Source organism: Oryzias latipes, chromosome 6 (genome assembly GCF_053564925.1).
Source record: "Oryzias latipes strain Hd-rR chromosome 6, Olatipes_Hd-rR_3.1".
Lineage (NCBI taxonomy): Eukaryota > Metazoa > Chordata > Actinopteri > Beloniformes > Adrianichthyidae > Oryzias > Oryzias latipes.
Window position 1 is genome coordinate 33,909,685 of NC_136242.1, and position 19,979 is coordinate 33,929,663.

General features: G+C 45.0%; 2 protein-coding genes across 3 annotated transcripts; both read right to left on the reverse strand.

Moving 5' to 3' along the window:
- Positions 1–128: 128 nt before the first annotated feature.
- trabd (TraB domain containing) lies at positions 129–9,024 on the reverse strand. Its single transcript, XM_004070206.5, has 10 exons — positions 8,902–9,024; positions 5,580–5,620; positions 5,359–5,425; positions 3,865–4,031; positions 3,592–3,732; positions 3,127–3,237; positions 2,914–3,053; positions 1,926–2,098; positions 1,607–1,703; positions 129–1,538 (listed from the first exon to the last, which is right to left on the reverse strand). Exons 2-10 carry the CDS (start codon positions 5,601–5,603, stop codon positions 1,367–1,369), a joined length of 1,092 nt encoding a protein of 363 aa, XP_004070254.2. The 5' UTR covers positions 5,604–5,620; positions 8,902–9,024; the 3' UTR covers positions 129–1,366.
- Positions 9,025–9,028: 4 nt separating this feature from the next.
- On the reverse strand, positions 9,029–19,550 carry panx2 (pannexin 2). 2 transcript variants are annotated; one of them, XM_004069865.4, is made up of 6 exons: positions 19,350–19,550; positions 17,346–17,927; positions 12,677–13,791; positions 12,389–12,524; positions 11,581–11,766; positions 9,029–10,670 (listed from the first exon to the last, which is right to left on the reverse strand). In XM_004069865.4, the coding sequence occupies exons 2-6, from the start codon at positions 17,572–17,574 to the stop codon at positions 10,351–10,353; spliced, it is 1,986 nt and encodes a 661-aa protein (XP_004069913.1). In that variant the 5' UTR covers positions 17,575–17,927; positions 19,350–19,550; the 3' UTR covers positions 9,029–10,350. The 2 variants fall into 2 exon arrangements, with proteins under 2 accessions (XP_004069913.1, XP_078805556.1); XM_078949430.1 differs by lacking the exon at positions 19,350–19,550 and adding an exon at positions 19,180–19,317.
- Between the last annotated feature and the right edge of the window lie 429 nt (positions 19,551–19,979).

Consider the following 19,979-nt stretch of genomic DNA (forward strand, 5'->3'; position numbering starts at 1 on the left):
GGTTCAGAGCACTGTCTAGTGGGTCTAGATGACCCAACTCCCAATGGTAAAGTGCCTAGGATAGAACAAGGGTTAAACGTTGCAAACCTGTGATGTTTTAAGACAAACATATGAGATAGGATGAAGGATTCAAAGGGACTGAAGTACCTTTTATTAATGCATCTAGAGTATAAATCTCTGTACAGAAATCACATATAAAGCAGGCATGAAAATGATCTAAAAACTGCCTGAAGCTGTCGTCTGTAGACACTCAGGTTATTTCAGGGAAACAGTCATGCAGCAGGATGCCGTCCTACAGATGCAGCTCCATTTTGTTCAAAAGCTTCAGAAGAAAAAAGGCATCGGTGACGTCTGTAAGGCTTCGTGTCTCATGCTCCAAAGGTTTCCTTTGCACAAGAACATGCACATCCCGTTTAAGTTAGAGAAAAAGCAGATATATGTTGTAGTTCTGATCTGGTTTCATTCAAAAAACAGTATTTAAAGCACACTAACAGTCGCTGCAGCTCTCTGGCTGTTCATGAAAACATTCGTCCCTGTAAACAAATGAAGTATAAATTATAATCTGACCGTGTGAGTTAATGCTGTGGGTTGAATCGCAGACAGAAACCAGAGGATTCAGTATTTATTGTGGTCCTGAGGTCCAGCCGGCATCAGTTCAAATACAAGAATGCACAAAGACGGAGGGGTCTGCTGTAAAACAGTCCAGTCGGCACAATTAGTGTCTTTTTGAACAGCAGCAAACGGCCTCGGCGTGTTTCTATCACAGTCGGTGAGGCTTTTGTGTTGAACTGAAGCCCTTCCAGCTGCAGCAGCATCAGGCACTTGGCTGTCAGCAGAGCAGGAAGATCGGACCGGATCTAGAATGAGATGCTCATTCTTGTGTTTTGCGTGCTGCTGCTGACCTTTACCTCCATCTTACGGGCCGCTGTGCTCCTGCTCACACGGTTTGGATTGATTTCATCGACATGCAGTCGTTTTCATGTTTGAACGCTCAGAAAAGAACTACGCTTTCTAGGAAAAGAGCCCGGCTGAAGAAGACAAACTACCACAGTGTGGTGGAGGAAGAACGCAGGCTAAGAGAAGAGCGCCATCACCTCAGGGGGGAAATGAAGACAGATTTTCTTCTGATTGGGACTATTAATCTAGGAAAAAGCAGGATAAAGTACTGGTGTGGTTTCTTTGGCAGCATGTTCCCCTCTGTTTCTACAAAAACATCAGGATGAAGAGAAAAGGGGCTCTGGGACGTCCTCGATCACTTCAGAGACGTCGGAAACGGAATCCAGCCTCGCCTGGAGTTTTTAAGGCCACTGGTGATAAATGCATCATTTAAATAGATCAAGTGTCATGTCAGGGAGGGAGGGGGGGCTCAAGCAGGGGGTGGACGCAGTGTGTCCATCAAAGACTGAACTCCAGGTAAAGACAACAGGCTTCTTCCTAAACTTCCTCCGGCGCGGTAGCAGGCGTATCCCAGCATTCCCATCACCACGCCGCTGAGGATCGTCCTGAACACCTGGCCGAACCGTGAGGGGGGGGCCACCCTGGAGAGGCAGAAGGGATGAGCGGCGGTGGCGACTTGAGGCACAGCAACCAGTCAGAGGAAACGTACCGCATGATTTCATCGATGTCCAGCTGCTTCTCCCAGTTTCGTTCGATCCCCGGGACGTGACCCATGCCTACGACCCCCACCACCGTGGCGGGCACCTCTGCAGGAGCGACAGCAAACGTTGATTTGGTGAACAAACCGAGTCCAAAAAACGAAGCAAAGATGCAACAAGGTGACTTTTTTAGACGTGTTGCGTTAAGAATGACGGTGCACTAAAAAACCACAACGGCGCCGTCACGTCTGCTCAGCTGATTGTGTAACATCAAGAACTATGCATGAATACATTGGGCCGCTCAGCACTTCTGTGCAGTGAAGTACACACTCTGGGCGTCATGGGGGGCCTCCACGCAGCGCGTGGCTTGGCGAAGGCTGTGCGTGAGGTAGATGTCCCTTTCAGCCACGATGGTCTGATGCAGAGCAGGAAACTCTCCGATCATCTCCGACATGGTCTGCTCCAGCAGGTCCTTCTGCTTGCACTTCTCCACGTCTTCTTTGCTGAAAGAGATCAGATGAAAGCGTTTCCCAGCCGTGTCCGGCAGAGGACAAAGCCCCCCCCCCCTGGTCTGTGGATGTGGGGGGGGTTTGAACCCCAGAACGTCAGAATGAAGGACAGCTGAGCAAAGAACAGCAGAACTAAAGTCGGAACATTTCAGAGGTTTAAACTGGATTTCTGGTTCGGAAACTTTACATTCTGACGTTCATAAAGACCTGAAGAAGTTTAGCTCTTTAACTCTGGAGCTTTCCAGACCCCAACTCTTGAAAAGCAGCTTTGTGCTGATCTGCAACACTTACAATTCTACGTTCTGTTGTTTGTTTCTTTTTACAGAAAACAGTGGAAGAAAATATCAAGTTTGCTTTGGGATGAACTTGATTAACAAAGGGAGGAGATGACTGCAAAGATGAACTCCCCAAACTCTCTTCTCCTCCTCCATCCTGATTTCAGCTGATCTGATCAAACCTTTCAAAGGCCAAACATGTAAAACTACAAACTGAGGATTTTGGCTCCACATGTAAAATGTTTGAGACCCCAACAATTTTCTTCAAGGCTTTTAGAATCAAACAAATTTGGTTTTTGTTTGTTCATTTTGAGAAACGGTAATTGACAGCAGCCAAAAAAACAAACATAAAAAAAACAAAATTATAATAAAAATTCTGTTAAATGAAACAAATTAAACAACAAAAACCAAAGGCCAAATTTGACCCGGGGGCTCTCCACGGTTCAGAACCACGTTGGCCGTTTTTTTCTTCAAAATTCAGAGCAAACTAACAATGCGACTTTTTTACCGGTGGAACTGCAAACGTGTTCTCACCTGATGGGATCCGACAGGAAACAGAGGCCCCAGGCCAGACGCGCTTTCTGCCACAGACTCAGAGCGGCGATGGCTCTCTTGAAGGTCACAGGAATCGGTCGATCCCCCAGGTGAAACTTACAGAACGGCACCTGTCCAGCCTGTCAGGAGAAAACGTATCGTGTGGTAGCAGAAGTGGGATGTGGATGAAAGCGAGTTCTGGGACTGCCGTACCTCCTTGAAGGCTTCTCGAAACTCCCCCCCGGGGGCCATTCCCAGCTGCTCTGTGATGTGGGCTGAAACTTTGAGCAGCAGGATCTGCATGAGGCCAGACATCAGCCCGTTCTGTCAGAGAAACACAAAAGGCCTTGTTCATCCCGCCTTCTGGGGCTGATGGGTAATGAAATTTTTAAAGCTACGTGCTTCCTGTTTGTGCTCCAGTGTGGAAACGCTAAACCTCCTAAAAGCTTGTCTGTAAGTAATCCGTCTGATTCACCCATCAGCAGGACTTTAGTCCCCGCTAACTTTGACTCAATGCCACAATCTCCTGGAAGGTAAATTACAGCAACCATTGCAGTCGGATTAGAGTCGTGTTTGTTCAGCTGTCTCCAACCCCCCCCCCCCCCCCCCCCCCCCCCAATCCACCGCTGTCTTCTTCCCCTCAGCCGCTCCGCTCGATGGCGCCGGCTGGAAGCGAACCTGCTTAATGGCCTGCTGAACCTTCTCCAGGTTTATGTCTTTGGCTTCTCTCAGCAGCGTGCTCTCATCCATCCTCAGCATCGACACCCGGTACTGGCACAGCTCCACCACCACCACGTCTGGCTGCACAGCGCGGATAGTCTGGGGGGGGAGGGTTGCAGACGGAGAAAGGAAAAGGTAAACGTTTGCACTGAGAGAGGGAGGAAAAAGGAGAAATGATCTGAAGCAGCAGAGAGTCGATCCAAGACACACATCTGCATCTCACGGACTAACCGTGGCTACATCCTTTTTGCTGCTTTCGCTGAAGTGGGCGGTGCCCACCAGGTAGAGGACGCTGCCGTCGGGGGCAGTGAGACGGGTCACCGTTTCCGGGAGTTCTGGACTGGACTGGCGCCGCTGGGATCGCAGCTGCCAGAGCATCTCTGCCGTTTCCCCGTCCGCTGGAAGGAGGGAGCAGTGATGAGAAGCAATGCTTCACTCTCAGCAGGGCTGCACGATACGCGGAAGGAAAACTCCCGATTTGGGATATTAATCATCAATATCGCCATGACGATATCACTTAGAATACATGAACAAATGGCAAAACAACCAAAAACATCATTTCCATTTCACTGCAACAGTTTAAATAAGAGTCAACATAAGTTACACAAATGAGCCTCGTCTACATAGCAGGGGAACCTCTAGCGGAAAAGGCTCCGTCTGATTGGTCAACAGCCTGAAGGCATCCATCTGATTGGTCAAATGCATGAATGATTTATTTGATTTGTTAAACTGAGATTGTTTAAGCGCATTTAAGGAAACCATTTGTCATCATTTTCGCCATCTTCTGCGATATGCGTCCTGCACAGCTTGATGTCGCGATAACCATACATTTGCAGTTTGTTGTGCAGGCCTAAAGGCCAGTTCACACCGGGACGATTTTCGCCGGCGTTTAACGCCTCGTGACTAAACAAAGGGCACCAATGAGAGTGTGCACACCGACGCGAAAAAACGCCACGCGTCAAAGCGTCAAAAAAAACGCCTCGGGTTTGTTTGTTTTTTTTGACGCCTCGCGTTGAAATCTATTCGACCAATGAGAATGGCGCTTTTGCACACGTGTCTGGAGCTTCTGAAGTTACAGTAAAACACCACTTGGGGGCGCTCAAACACAAAACTGCCTTGCTGAGCACACATACCAGCGAAGAAGATAGACGCCGAGTAGCGTCTACACTGCCGCGAAGAAATAATGACGGACATTCTAAAATATCCCCGAACCAAGCACCAGTTGGAGAAACTGGTGCTTGAAATATTCATGTTTTCTTTGTATGATTCTGACAAGCGCGTAAATACTTGCTCTCTTTTTCTGAGGGAAAAGCGAGTTTAAGAAGCGTAAAGTTGCGGGAATGAAATTGCATGTTCGCTCGGCTCATCGTCAGCGAAAATCGCCTGGGTGTGAACACAAAAAACGTGGCGAAAAACGCTGGCGAATAACGCCTGGCGAATATTCGTCCCGGTGTGTACGGGCCTTAAAAGCCTGATTGTGATCAAAACTCTGTCCAGGAAATGACATAATTTATATAAGAAGACCAAACAAGATCATGGAAATAGAAAGAAAAACAAGTTATGCACAAAAATGTCAGACCAGAATGTTAAAAAACACACCTGAACCTTCCAGAATGAATTAAATTGATTTCAACAATTGTTGTCTTTTTACTGGATGATGATAAATCTCCACCTTTCTGGCTCAGGCCAGGCTTTTGCTCTGCAAACAAACAGCGCCATGCTTACCGAGTCCTGGAGGTATACAGGGCGGCACCTCCTCTGCGGGCTCCTGCAGTCGCCCCACTGACTCATCCTGACACACAACCACACCAGACAACCACGTTTACTCAACATGGACAGATTCTTGCAGGTTGTGAAATATGAAATACGTGTTCAAACAGCATTAACTAATGAGCAGGTGACTCAGGAGTTTGTTACCGATTTGACACACAAAGACGTCATCTCACCTCTGAGTTGTTGTCTTGTTCCATGTTTGAACAGGGAGAAGCTGTGAACATGAAGGACAGAACGTTGAATGAAGTCTGTCTGCAGCAGAGCACAGGCTCCTCGTTCAAACACAGCGGGATTACGGGAAGTTCTCCTTCAGACCGCATGTCCCTGCTGTTCATAGATGAAGTGAGGTTCCAGTGAACCTTCAATCTAAAGAAGACCAAACGTTTTTTCTGCTCGAGTTGCAGCTTTTCAAATAAAACGTTCAAAGGTGGGACCAAATCCTTTCAAGTTTCTAATTACAGGCGTTATCTACAAAATAAAGCTTTTACTTTAAAGTGAAATTACTCCCCGAAGCGTAAGAAGCAGCAATTTAGTCTTTAGAGAATTTATTGCAGAAAACCTAAAGAGGTTTGAAGAAGAGACTTCATTCATTTGAACTGTTACCTGTCCTGGAGTTCTCTTCCCGTTTCTGTCCATTAATTAGGGATGCGATGATTAACTTTCTCCACAGTTTGCCTCAAACCTCAATATTTGGGTTTTATATCGTTTTTTGTTTTGTTTACAAAACAACAAAAAATTCGGAAAACTCTTTTAATTTGCTAAAAGGCAAACGAAGAACCCTGTGATGTAACACGGCACGTGTTTGACACCTTTAACACGACGTGTGTCCGTCTGCCCCAGGGCAGCTGAGGCTGCATTAGTAGGAGTGAAAGAATAAATGGACACATTATAAGATAAGACATTATTATTATTATTAAACACATGCAGACGTATGCAGTTTTTATGCAACAATTCATTTTCCCCACAATTCAGTTCAGCATTGTTCGACGCAGGGTTCGGTTTTAGACGGAGGAGTGCGACTTCCATAACAGTTAGTAACTTTTCGTGTTTAGTTTAGTAACATTTACGGTGGCTGAGAGGTGCAAAACACGCTTACATTTAAGATACAACAGCAACAAATCCCAGTACAAAGGGACAAATACTGAAACACAACAGCAAACCGCGGATCATGACAGCAAACACCGAATCACAAAAAGCAAACTCGTTACAAATGAACAAATCCAGAAACACAACAACAAGAGCGGAGAAAAGGCTTCTAACAGAAAGGGACGTAATAATAAAACAAATCGTGTATGATTTTCTTTAAGTTATTTATTACTGTTTTCTTTATGTGGACATTGTAAATACAAAAGCATTTTTTAAGTGTATTGCTACAATAAGAATTACACTAATCTTTAGCGAGGGAAAGCTTTGCCTCACTCCTGGTACTAAGGGCATTTTCTCTCCGTTAGCAGCTGCTCGCTTTCCTTCTTTTTTTCTCCATCTGCTGCTGTTTTACACGGAGCCCGTGTCCTGACATGGAAAAAAGAAAATATATCTCCTTCCCACAAATTATTATCTTTTTATTAAGCAGTCACATAACATCTGAAGGCTACATGCTAGGCCTGCACAATATACCGCAAATTTATCGTTATCGCAGTATCAAGCTGTGCAATATGCATATCGCAAAAGACAGCAAATTTGCAATAAATGGTTACCTTAGATGTGGCCAAACAATCTTATGGCAGCTTGAAGTGTTTAATGGATTGAAAGAATCCCTTTCTGCATTTGACCAATCAGATGGACCCCGTCACGTTGTTAACTAATTGGATGGCGCCCTATTATGTTGTATGTTCGCCTCCTATGTCAACAAGGGTCATTTGTAGTATAATTTTTAAGCTGTTGTAATGGAATGGGAATAATATTTTTGGTTGTTTTGCTAATTGTTTATATACCGCAAATTATATCGTTAGCGCAATATTAATTACTAATATCGCATATCGCGAGTTTTCTTCATATCGTGCAGCCCTACTACATGCTATGTTTTCCATCATGCATCACACATATCCCATGATGCATCTCGACCAATCAATCAATTGTGATGCGTTCAAAGACAATAGGACAAATGATGGGCTACATAGCATGTAGCCTACTAGCCTTTGGATGTAAAGCGACAACTAAAGAGTATGTTAATAAAAGACAAGTCCTGAATATTATTATTCCTATTCGGCCCTAAACGACACTATCCCGGTAGACGGCCAGCCAGCTGCCCGATATTTTTCTTATACTCATTGAGACAATAATAAATTGATCATTCTAGTTCCTTTCTTGAACGAATGTGGGTCACAGAGACACGGAAGTTACCGGCCGAACGGAGAGCGCATCCGTGTTTATGAATGACTTATGAATTATGACACGAACAATTATTTCATCCGTATGAATTAATTATTTCGAGGGAACGAAATAGTATTTTGTGGAAATTGAATATTATTTCGTGGCAACGGAATATTAATTCGTGGGAACGAGATCTATTTTCTTTTTTCCATGTCAGGACACGGGCTCCGTAGGTTTGTACTTGCCGGCCGGCTGCTTAACGTTGTTTGCTCTTGTGTATTCTCTTGTATTTGTTCATTTTTTCTGGGATCTGTTGTTGTATCTTAAATATAAGCGTTTCTTGCAGCTCTCGGCCACCGTAAACATCCGTTTAAATGCGTTTCTTTCTCGTCCTCTAAGGTAAACAGACGTTTGCCCAAACTAAGCGAATCGGTTTTCTTCCACAGTTGCTCAACTTCAGACATCGCAAAGGAAACAAACACAAATGGATTATTATTGACAAACAGTTAAGATCATCATTTAACCCTAATATTTGGACACAATTAAATTATAACAATCATTAATTTCAGTGGGAAAAGTTCATGTTTTATTTCCATTTCTTGCTGATTGTTTCGGTAAAGAGCAGACCAGAAACAACCAGCAACTACATTTGGCCTTTTTCTGTTTAGATCTTTAGATTTGTGAAACATTAAAACATTTTGATTGAATTTCTAACAGAAAACTATAAATATACGTAAAAATAAACATTAATAAATATATGGTATAGACGTGAACAGGAGTCCTCCACGTTTGTTGTAACAACAGCTGCTGACTTCAGAGATTTCCACAGGAATCGCGTTTCTTCTGTCAAAGTGTGACTTGTCAGGACTACATCCTCCCGGTGGGGGATTTAAAATGACAATAAAACCATGACAGCTAAAAACAGAGGAGCTGTAGTTGAATTTCAGTGAAAAACATCCATCACATCAATTTAACTGTGAACTTTTAGCTGCTAAAAGTACAAACTCCAGTTTAAGCTAGCTCCCGGTGGTCACTGTTCGGCTAACAGCTAATGTAGCCTAGCAAGCCCGGGGAAAAAAACAATCAAAAATAAACATAGGGAATAATTAAGGTTAACGCGAAAGCAGCTGTAATTTAATTCAACAGATACAATAGATGTCAGGACAAATATCGGCTACTTACGATGTGAGCTCGTCTGTCAAACTGCGCTTCCGAGTGAAGCAGAGTTCCCCTTCGGCTGAGACTGACGCGTTGCATTATGGGCAACGTAGTCCGTTCATCACACAACGCCCACAATGAAGCCATGAAGTGCTTTAAACGTGTTTTTATTGTAGATTTTCGCACATTACAATCAAAGTGTTGCGTTTTTATGGTCACTAGCTTTCGGAGACACGTTTCTGTGTAACGACTTATGGGTGAAAATCAGTTTAAAGCAGAGCTGCGTTAAAAAAATGGCTCTCACGAGGTCTAAAGTGCTCATGGATGAAGGGGATGTGAAGTGAGGCAAAAGATGGATTCTCAGATAATACAGAGATTGTATAAGAAAGGTTTTGTTTGCTGTTGTAAGAGATGCGTTTGGACAATAAAGAGGAAATACAGCAGTTTTTCAGTTTGCTGGAGGTGATTGTGTCCGTTTCACGCAGACAGTTTCATTGAAACTGTGTGTATCTGTGGAAAGGCTGTGGTGGGCATCTCCCAACCGCTCACTCCGTTTGCTTATTTTCTCCCAAAAAGAGGAGCAACTAATGTACCGTTCTATCCAAAGTGAAGCATTTGAGAAGCTTTTGTGTATCGACCCCCTTCGGTGACCAACAAGTCCACGGTTCTCTCACAAGAAGACATCAGAAAGCTTTTTATCTAGAAGTCCAGCTTCATTCCCCATTGAACTCTTAGAAAAACACCAGGTTCTTCTCTTTTCTCCAGTGAGGATCCTCTCCATCCTTCTCTGATCAGCGCTTTTCCTACTTGTCCTCCTATGATAATGTGCACGCTTACAATCAAGTATTCGCAGCAATGGAAAGCTATGGGGATAAGCCACAAAATGTGAAATTTTAAACATCCCGCTAACACTGACTCACATATGAGGCCTGAACATGTATGACATTCCGTGAAGTGATGCTCGAAGCGCATACATTATTGCCACAAACATATTTGTGATCTTTTGCATAATAATTGTGCAGATCTCAACAACTGTATTGCGTGAGCTACCGTTCTACTTGGCTGTTGGGATAAAGGGACGAAGCGTTATCGGGTGTTTAAAAATGGGTTTTAAGTCGTGATGAAGTCCACGTTTACCAGCAGACTTTTCATTTCCCGTTTCACCCACAGACGTGGTCGGCGTTGCGGTTTGACCCTGCACTGTAGCACCCTGTTGAATGACCTCACTGCTGGTTTAATTGTTGGGTGATGAGCTAAACGCAGTCATCCTGAGACACAAATCACACATCAAGAAACTCCAGCAAAGGCTCAATTTCCTCTGCCTTGAGTCAGAAGGTTTTCTTCATCATTTTCTTGCTGCTGGTTTCCCGTTTGGCTCACTTCCATCCCAGAGGCGTGTGAGAGGAGAAGGAGAGGTGGTTCTCGGTGAAAAGTCTTGGTTGTGTTGATGGTGTGGATGTTCTACTTTTTTGTTCAACATTCTCCAGCAGTGATAAGCTCCCCAGCTCTCTCCTCCAGTCTGCCCCTCCTGCTTTCCTCATCCTCCTCTTCCTCAAAGAGAGTGTGACGTATGCTCAGCAGCTGGTGTGTGGGGGCTCTGGTCAGGGGCGGCGGCTGACTCGCAGCGGTTTCCATCTGGGCCTGAGGCTCGGTTTGAGGAGGAGAGGACTTTGGGCTGAGTGGATCGTCACTCGAAGGAGGGTTGGGGCTCACTCCGTTTACATAAGAAGATGTTGGCAGAGTCCCAGAAGAAAAGGCAGTGTTGGTCGATTCTGGAGAACAAACTTTAGTTTCTGAAAATAACAGCGCAGAAAGAAAAGAAAAATCATTTATCAGTCAGACAGAAGTGAAGGCCACCGCTGACCCCAGAGGGCTGCATCAACCACAGCTTCGGTTCACTTAACTTGTGTTTAATGTTCCAAATCTTCTCCATTTTCCTGCCTTTGAGCCAGAAAATTGTAACAGCTAAAAGTTTTAATTGATGCAATGAGTTAGAGAAAAACAAACTGTTTACAAGATTTTTAAGCACTCATAATGCGTCTGGCAAACTGAAAATTTTGTGGAAAAATTATGTTGACCTAAGTGACCTTAAACTGTAGTTTCCCAGGCTTCCCAAAAGTGAGTTTTTATCACTTAAAGTTTGCAAATAGCAGCCTAACACAAAGTAACCTGTCTCTGCGAAGAGAAAAACTAGCTTAAATGACAAATAAGGAAAAGAAAACAAAAGAACATCAGTGTCCAGGAAGCAAAAAGAAACAATGGAATGACTTTGAGGACCTGGAAGAAGGAGGTCCAACTCCTAAAAGCCTCTGTCCTGCTCAACCAGCCTGAACTTGCAGCTTCTTAAAGGCAGATCACACCAGATCCACATAATCAGAGATTGTGTAACCGTCAACCTCAACACTAGTCCATGCCTTTTGAAAGTGTTTGCACTTTGACCCGCAGCATAAAGGAGCATCAGCTGTGAAAGTTAAAAACAATCTACAATGTAGTTTTCTTCAGTGATATTTTAAAAGAATGTACTAAAAAGAGATGCTGTGCAGGGATAGGCTCCAGCATCCTGTGAATCTGCAGAGGAAGGAGCAGGTACAGAAGGTGAGAAACACTGCATGGCATTGCACCTCGTTTCCCATTGTAGTAAACTAAAATGGGAGGAACAGTGAAGCAGCAGTTTAGGTCATGTAAAGCGTTGAACAGGCATACCTGCAATAGCACCAGACACGTGGACGATAGAGTGTGTGCCCTCTAGAAATACGGCATCCAGGTTGTGCTGTGAGGGCAGCGGCTCTGTGGCTGTGGTCTCCACCTTGGGCTTTCGAATAGTCAGCATGTACGGGTGGACATCCAAGGAGAAGTTACGAGTGTGCTTTTTCTCAATGACACCTAACTCTGTGGGGGGGAGAGATCAGGGTTTGATTTTAAAGGAGGAAATCCTGATCCCACCACAAAGAAGAACTTAAACAGTCTCAGTGCAAATGGATTGTTAAATAAATCACAGAAAAAATAAAAAATCTGCAGTCTTTGACAAGCAGCAAATCTAACTTCAACAGCTATGTAACTATTACTTCTAAGATGTTTTTTAATGTATTTTATTAGAACCTGAGAAGCCATGAATATCTCATCCATCCATAGATGGATTATTTAATAGATCTTTGATGGATGGATAAATGGATGGATGGATGGATGGATGGATGGATGGATGGATGGATGGATGGATGGATAAATGGATGGATGGATGGATGGATGGATGGATGGATGGATGGATGGATGGATGATAAATGGGTGGTTGGATGGATGGATGGATGATGGATGGATAATAAATGGGTGGTTGGATGGATGGATGCATGGATGAATGGGTGGTTGGATGAATGGGTGGTTGGATGAATGGGTGGTTGGATGGATGAGTGGATGGTTTAATTGATCAGTGGATGCATTATTGGATGGATGGTTGGACAGATGACTGGATGATAGAAAGATGATTGATTGATTGGTTGGACGGTCATCTGCAGACCCTTTGTTGAAGAAAGTTGTGTGCTCTTGTTGTCCAGCAGAGGTGCGACGAAGCTGTCGGCCGCCGTCTTGCGCCTGACGGGTTTTGGTTTCTCTTGCTTGGTGTTGTTTTCCAACCGTGTCAGAGTAAGCGGTTCCTTCACAGGAGGCGACAGACAGAACAGGTGATGAAGTGACAATCCGCCAATTCAAAAGGTTTTCTACTTTAACCAACTATTAAAGAATCTATACATTTTTTATTACATGTATAATTTTCCTTCCTTGGAGTCTTTCCTGGCTGCGTAATTACCTTAAATGGTTGAGGAAGAGGATTGGATGACGGGATCCATTTCATCTTTTTGCGAGGTCTTTTGATGACTAGTGGCTCTCCGCCCATTTCCCCCATCCTGAGATCAGACGGGTCCATGTTGGGATCAATCGTCTGCATCCCAGATTCCCTCACAGTGGGCGTGGCGTCATGGTTGGACTGTGCCAGTGCAGCCAGCAGCTGCCTGACCACATTGTCGTACATCAGGTCGCTCTCATTGGTGATGAAGTCCAGTCGGTTCAGGGACTTGATGTGGTCTCGGTTCTCATTGCAGAACATGGCCAGGATGTTAATGTCACAAAACGGAGACTTCTGCCAGCGCCGCCGTGTTTTGATTCCAACCTTGTGCAGCTTATCAAAGACAAAGTTGGACTTGCGCACAACGAACAAATGCAGCAAATTAAGCAAGATGATGAAGTTCATTGTGCAGAGCAAGGCGATGTCCACCGCCGCCATGATGCGCTGCAGCTGCACTGCAGGCAGCTTACAGTTGACCCTGATCTTCAGCTCCAAGTAACTGCTGATGTCGGGAGGTTCCCCCAGAGCACAGGTGAACTCATTCTGCCTTTGGCGGGCGTAGTAGGCGCTCAGGTAGGATATAGGGATGGAACTGAGGCAGATAATAGCCATGTGGCGGGCGAGGTAAATCTTAGCCAAAAAATTGCTTTGGCCTCGCCTCTCTAAATATTTCTCAAACAGATTCTGCTCTGGACTCTTCTCCTTCTCAGCATTTTCGATGATCTCACGCCTCTCACGCTCGGTAATGCCGGGGCCTTTGGACTGGATCTGCTTCTCAATCTTCGGGGCTCGGCCCTCGGCGGCTCGATGGTAGCAGTTGTCGATCTCTTGAAGCAGGAAATTGAGCTCTGACGTTAGCCGCGTGGAGGCGAGAAACTCCCAGCCCAAAGCAGGAATGTACATGATTCCAGCGAAGGCCAGCAGGGCATAGGGCAGGAACTTATGCTCAAACAGAGAGGGCCAAAGGTGAGGCTCCACCCCAGGAATGGCATCGCGCAGCTCCGTCCAGCAGTAGCCTCTGGCGTACAACGCCTGGTCTCTTGTGAAGTTGTGTGGTGTGTAACAGTAAATGGATTCCTCTGAAAAAAAGCACACAAAGACACAATCAGATGAAGCCGAATCTCTACCTTACAGTTAAAGACAGATTTCCCTTGGAAAATACCAGAACTATATCAAAAATCTGCAAGTCAAAGAGGAGAAAAATCCAAAGGGTGTGGCTTTTGTTGAGCTGGAAAAATTGTCTGTGGAAGAGTCCTGCAAACACCAGCTCAGAAAGATCATGCGGCCCATCAATTGTTTTTTTTCTTCCTGTTTACACCAGTTTTCAGAAAATCTGTGTCAGCTGTTTCTACTCGGATGTCCAGAAACGTTCAGTCGCTGTTTCAGCTCTAATTTTTGTTGGCATGAAGATCTTGTCCAATTTTTCCTACTGAACAAAAATAAAATTGGAGTAATCTCCAGTTCTGCTGAACTCTGTTATTCCCGGTTCAGATTAGACATAATAAAGATAAAATAAACCTGAGCTCCTCTGCAAAATCTGGACGAGTCCCAGAAATTAGGAGTGTGCCAAAAATGAAACTAATCATGGCAGGTATTAATAATTTAATCAACAACCTTCATTTTCTCTTAATGGATCTGCTCAAACAACCGACTGAGTTGTGTTGAAGCCACAGGTAAAATGAAGGATCATTATCCTCTCTGCATGTTCAGACGACAGCAGGCTTTGTGAAGCAGAAACTTAGCAGCTTTTAAACTCCATTTCCAGGTCAGCAGGCGAGCAGCTGTGAGTCCTGAAAGGCGCTTATTTGTTCACTTGCAGCCTCTCTGGGACTCTGATGGACGGATGTCATGGAAACTGCTAAAATGAAAGAAAGATTCTTTGGCAGAACTGGAACATTCTTGTTTTGGAGACGCCACATGAATCAGTGTGACTGAGACCTGGAGCTCAACCTGTGGAAAATCATGTTTGCTTCCTTCTGTCTGTGTCAATAACGCCCAGAGTCTTCACAACCCTTTTGCCATCCTAGGCACGTTAACATTGGGAATTGGGTCATCTAGACCCACTAGACAGTGCTCTGAACATTTTCTCTTCAATGATTTGTGATCTTCACTGGTGTCCATGGATTACATGAAATCTTTCCACCTTTATCCACCTTTGTCATGGTAGGGAGAACACGTCAATGGAAGGGGGGGGGGGGGGGGGGGGTCATCTAAGATAGCACAAGGGTTAAACCTACACTGAATCCTGTTGTTGAACGAGGAGCTCAGTCTCTCTTGCAGGTTTGTTTTAAGATGCACATTTTCAGCATCTCTGTTCCCCCATAAGCTTTTCTTTGTAGGAAACAGACTCAGAAAGCAGTCCACTGCTATGGCAGGGATAATGTACTTGATAGAATTTGTAGTTGGTCTCATCCTCAGACATGGCACTGTTGTCATCCCCTTGTACGTCTCAGTCTGAGGCCTCTCAGCGTCCCTGTCAAGTCTCTGCAGCTTCAAACCAGCACCTTCTCACCATTATTTTCCACTGCTGCTGCTGCTGAACAATGATGTGGGGATTAGAAACCCAGATTATAATCTGTATTCCCAGATGCAACGCAGACACATGAGCTGCTTTAACATCGAATTAATTCAATGTTTCATTTATCAGGATAATGAAATGAAAGAAGAAGCTCAGATAACAGCAGATGCAGCGAGTTCAGGACCTTCAAGCTGAAATAATCTGAAATACAAACACACTGATGTGCTGTGACCATCAATGAAATGTGACACATGGTTTCAATGGCAAGAATCCCTTTGCTCTATAAAACAGGAGATTGGTGAGTAGAAACAAGGAGAAAAAACACACATAAAGAAAATGCTGGTTATTTCTGACAGCTGAAGAGGCTGAAGATCCTAAAAGAAATGAAAAAAACTCAAATCTTCCAATGTGCTTTTTAAAGCTGAATGAGTTGAACAGAGAAACAAATCAAGAAAACTCTTTAAAGAGCTGATAGGAACTATAAATGCAGCTAAAACAGCAGCTAAACCTGTTTTAGGTGTTTTGTTCAAATGAACCATTAATGATTAAAATATGCACAAATGAAATAAATTAAAATTATAATGACAAAGAAATTGTCTAACAAAGCCAAGAATTATACTACGACTGAGTTTTAGGGCCACCAAAAAAAAAAGAATTGTAAAATTATGAGATTTTCAGTCGTAGATTTATGAGAGAAAAAACTCGTAATTTTACGAGATTAAAGTGGAATTAAGCATCAGAGCAGCAAGTGAACGCCGCGCAGCAGCAGACTAAACTCAACTCTGTCGTATTATACACTTACCAAAGTGAAACTTTCATTTAGATTGTGTAATTGTACCTAATTTGGCTGTATAAAAACTAAAAGAAACAAATTGAATGCATGAAAGATTTCAGTGGTTAGCCCTCTAACCTCACAGCAGGAAGGCCCCCGGTTCAAGTCCCGGCAAGTCCCTGAACCAGAACACCAATGGGGGACCTTTCTGTGTGGAGTTTGCATGTTACCCCCGTGCATGCGTGGATTCTCTACCACCGTCCAAAAACATGCTTCATAGGTTCATTGGTTGCTCTAAATTGCCCCCTATGTGTGAATGTGAGAGTGAATGGGTGTGTGATTGTGGCCCTGCGACAGACTGGCGACTTGTCCAGGACGCCCCCTGTCCACCCACAAGGGGCCCGGATAGGCTCCAGCAGCCCCGTGACCCAGAAGGGAAAAAATGGGTTTAGAAGACGAATGAATGAATGAAAGATTTAAATGTCTGTTTGTCCAAAGTTTGGTCTTTGTGGCTGAAAGTTTGCTGAAGTTCTATGTTTTTTTCTCTCAACACTTTTTGCAACATTAATTTTTCAGTGAACACAAAGGGCACTCGTTGTTTCTCTTTCGGCTTTTCCCATCAGGGGTCGCCACAGCGAACGAGTCGCATGGTAAACTTGGCAACGTTTTACGCCGGATGCCCTTCCTGACGCAACCCTCTCAAAGCAACCGGGCTTGGAACCGGCACAGAAGTAGAGAAGGGAACAGTGAACACAAAGGCCACTAATTAAGTAAAAATAGAAGTGTTGCATCTTTTTGGTCCTTTGTCAGTTGAAAATAAGATTCTGCAGGAAGAGGGTTGAAAGTCTCCTCGGCTTTGAAATTTGATCCCAGCAGAAGACAGTATGAATTATTAAAAAGCTTTTCAAATAAGTAGTCGTCATTTTCTGGGAGAAAAGTCCTTTTTCCAACAGCCATGTTTCCTCTCAACTTCCCACAGAGAGAAGATCAGGCCGAGCCCCCGCGCTTGGGTTAAACTATCTGTTTTGCTGCCTTGAACGCTGAGTCCCAGCTGGTTGATGCTACTGCAGAGTCTGACTCAGCAATCAGCTAATCTCATCCATTGCTTCCCCTCTGCCTTTCTCCAAACTCCCGACTCATTTTTCTTTCAGCACTCCATCCCGTTCCTCTCATCTGCTGCTTTTTTTTTTCTCCTTCCATGAACTCATCTGTCTTCCTTACCTCATTTCCTCCTTGAATTTAGCTAAACACCTGTCTGCTGAGGTGCTCCCCAACCAGCAGAAGCTGTTGTCACTTTGGAACGATCAATGAAGGAATGCACTCAACATTTTGGGGCATCTCACCTGCAAAGTTTCTTGTGAAGACGAGGGTGACCAGGAGGATGGGGATGATGACCGTCCCTATGGTAACAACACGATCAAAGGGCAGCTCCAGTTTGAGCTGCACCATAAGGCCAGCCAATGCTCCGCCCTTCTCATCCTGAGAGGAGCCCGGCATGATCAGCTCCTTCAGCTTCTCGCCTGCGAGCAGCGCCGTGGCCATGTCTAAGTTCTGATCGAGGATGTTCTGCATGCGGAACAAAGAGAACGCCTCCTACAGTCCTCCTCCGTGACAGAGGAGAGACCGTACGCTTCCTGCTCTGCTTAGGTTCTTGTCAAAACATTGTGATGGACACATCTGTGCAGAGAAGTGCGACCAGCTGCAGATCTGACCTCCATGAGTTCATTTGTGTTTGTCAGAGCCTCACTCCGCCTCGCATGTGTGCATCCCGCCTCTTTGGACTCTGGATTCAGTCCAAATGCTCCTGTGTGGGGCTGAGTGAGGGATGAGTTTAGGAGGTCTTCTGCATTCCTCAGGGGGAAGGATTGTGGGCTGAAAGCTTGTTATGTGAGCTCTGGAAAGAAGCAGCTCAGTCACATCTCCTCCTGAAAGACAAATAAGCAGTTTAAGTCAGAACAGCATCAATGAACAAGTGTCAGTGATGGCAGGAAGCTCTGATTGCAAACTAAAGTTAAAGCAGTCAGAGGTGAAGTATTTTCTCCAGGCTTTAGTGACAGATTACAAGAAAAATTTCAGTTAGGAGGTATTTATAACTTCATTCTTTTGAACACTGACTCATCTGTTGTCTCTCTGGCCTGCTGGTGAAACAGCTCCATGTGGGAGGGGGATGTTCCCGCAAAGATGTCAGGTGACCCTCAGCAGTGACATCATCAGTCTGATCCCATATCTGTGATTGTGGGAGACCATGCCGGCAGTCATTCATGCATTTATGCATGATCAGGGCTGTAATGGAGTGTGTGTGTTGGGGGGCTAGCTTCGTTCACACGAAGGTTAGTAAATGTCCTTCATGGAGAATGGCATCACCTTTCCTCATCTACATTTCTCATCCTCTCCTTCCAGCTCTTTGTCCTCCAGCAGCTCATGTATGAAACCGGCTTCTTGGTGGAGATCTAACTGTGAGATGATGGTTGAGTCAGAGCTCGCTGAAGTGATCTCCATCCAACTCCAAAGTGTAAACGATAGGAGTGATCTGATGGATTTTTCTAAAACTCTATTCAGTGCTGACAAACAAAAACATCTGTTCAGCTAAAACAACCAGAACAAGATGTTCCTCCTGTCAATGCACACGCTCTTCTTTTTCCTAGTTTCTGCTGGTAGCAGCCAGTCTTACCCAAACACTCAAAAATATCTCAAGGAGGAGCAGCATCTACATATTTTATATTTTAAAGGAGCAGGACGGAGTTTCGGGAGCTGACTTTCCGGCTGCTCTGCTGTCTGGGAGCCTCTGGCTCAGCTCCAGCATGGCAGATTATGCCTCTCAGTTGGGCAATGATACTCGTGTTAACACAGGGAGTCCCATATTCCTGGGCTACTACAGCATCCCAACCAGCTTTTTGACCAGACCCGCCACACCTGACAAGTTCATTTAATTTCTATTATTTAGTGAGGCTGGAATAGATGAGCTCCTTTCACTGATTCCTTAGAAGATAACCAAAAAAAAGGAAAAACTTTCAGGATGAATTTTCTTCAGACTTTTATGAAGCAAATCAACTCGGACTTATGGACACACCATCCCACTGAGACGTTTAAGCAACAACAAAAACCCACTGAGGATGCAAAAGTGTCTTCTCACTTTTGAAGAAGAAGGATTATTTTCCCTTAAAAATCATCATGTACCGCTTTGTCTGCGCTTCTGTGTCTCCAGAAGCGTCCAGCAGAAGAGGACAGCGCTTCACCTCAGACACGCAGATGAGCCGTTTCAGCACCTGAGCGGCGGACAGCTCCTCCACACAACATCAACTGGACCGATGAAGCGCGTGCGTGCGCTCCTGGCATCCGCTGCCTACCTGTCCACTCCACGCCGCATCACCGCCGCATAATCCGGCGCCAAACGTCGGTGCCGCGTGCAGGCAGCGGGAAAACAGCCGGTTCCCCGCACCATGTTTCGCTGCGTTTCCGGCGCGGATGGGGTTAATCTGCAGTGCGGGCGATCAGCTACAGCATGTATCCGAGCTCACCGGTTTGTTCCGCCTTCTCCCCCCCCCCCCACACACACACAGCTCCCCTCCCTCAATGCCTCCAGACCCCCCCCCCTCCCCGTCCTACCTTCTCCTCCTCTGAAACACGCGCAGAGATGAAGATTTCCCAACATCATCATCATTTCTGACAAACAGAACGGCGCGCACGCTGCCGTCCTTTCATTTATAATGGTGTTTCTTATGAATTACAACAAACACGCTCGTAAATCCATTACTGCCCCTTTGAACTGCCTTCTCGGGGCAGTGCAACCGCCTCAGAAGACCGGCATCAAACCACAGCTTGCGTGGGTTTAGTCTTCAACCAAACTACAAGCCTCTGACATGCTGAACTATCATAGGTTCCTCCAAAGTGCCCATCATCTAAGAGCAACAAAGATGGGAGGACAGCTGCACCTCCTGTGGGTGGAGAGCACCTCCTCACTGCGGGGCTACAGGTGG

Excerpts from the sequence above, each read along its gene's own strand:
- trabd (XM_004070206.5), bottom strand. The coding sequence starts at position 5,603 with ATGGAACAAGACAACAACTCAGAG. Across the intron at positions 3,238-3,591 it reads TTCAGCAGGCCATTAAGCAG|AACGGGCTGATGTCTGGCCT; the intron begins GTTCGCTTCCAG and ends TTTCTCTGACAG. Across the intron at positions 1,539-1,606 it reads GACATCGATGAAATCATGCG|GGTGGCCCCCCCCTCACGGT; the intron begins GTACGTTTCCTC and ends CTGCCTCTCCAG.
- panx2 (XM_004069865.4), bottom strand. The coding sequence starts at position 17,574 with ATGCAGAACATCCTCGATCAGAACTTAGACATGGCCACGGCGCTGCTC. Across the intron at positions 13,792-17,345 it reads CTTCACAAGAAACTTTGCAG|AGGAATCCATTTACTGTTAC; the intron begins GTGAGATGCCCC and ends GCTTTTTTTCAG. Across the intron at positions 11,767-12,388 it reads ACAACTTTCTTCAACAAAGG|AGTTAGGTGTCATTGAGAAA; the intron begins GTCTGCAGATGA and ends TCCCCCCCACAG.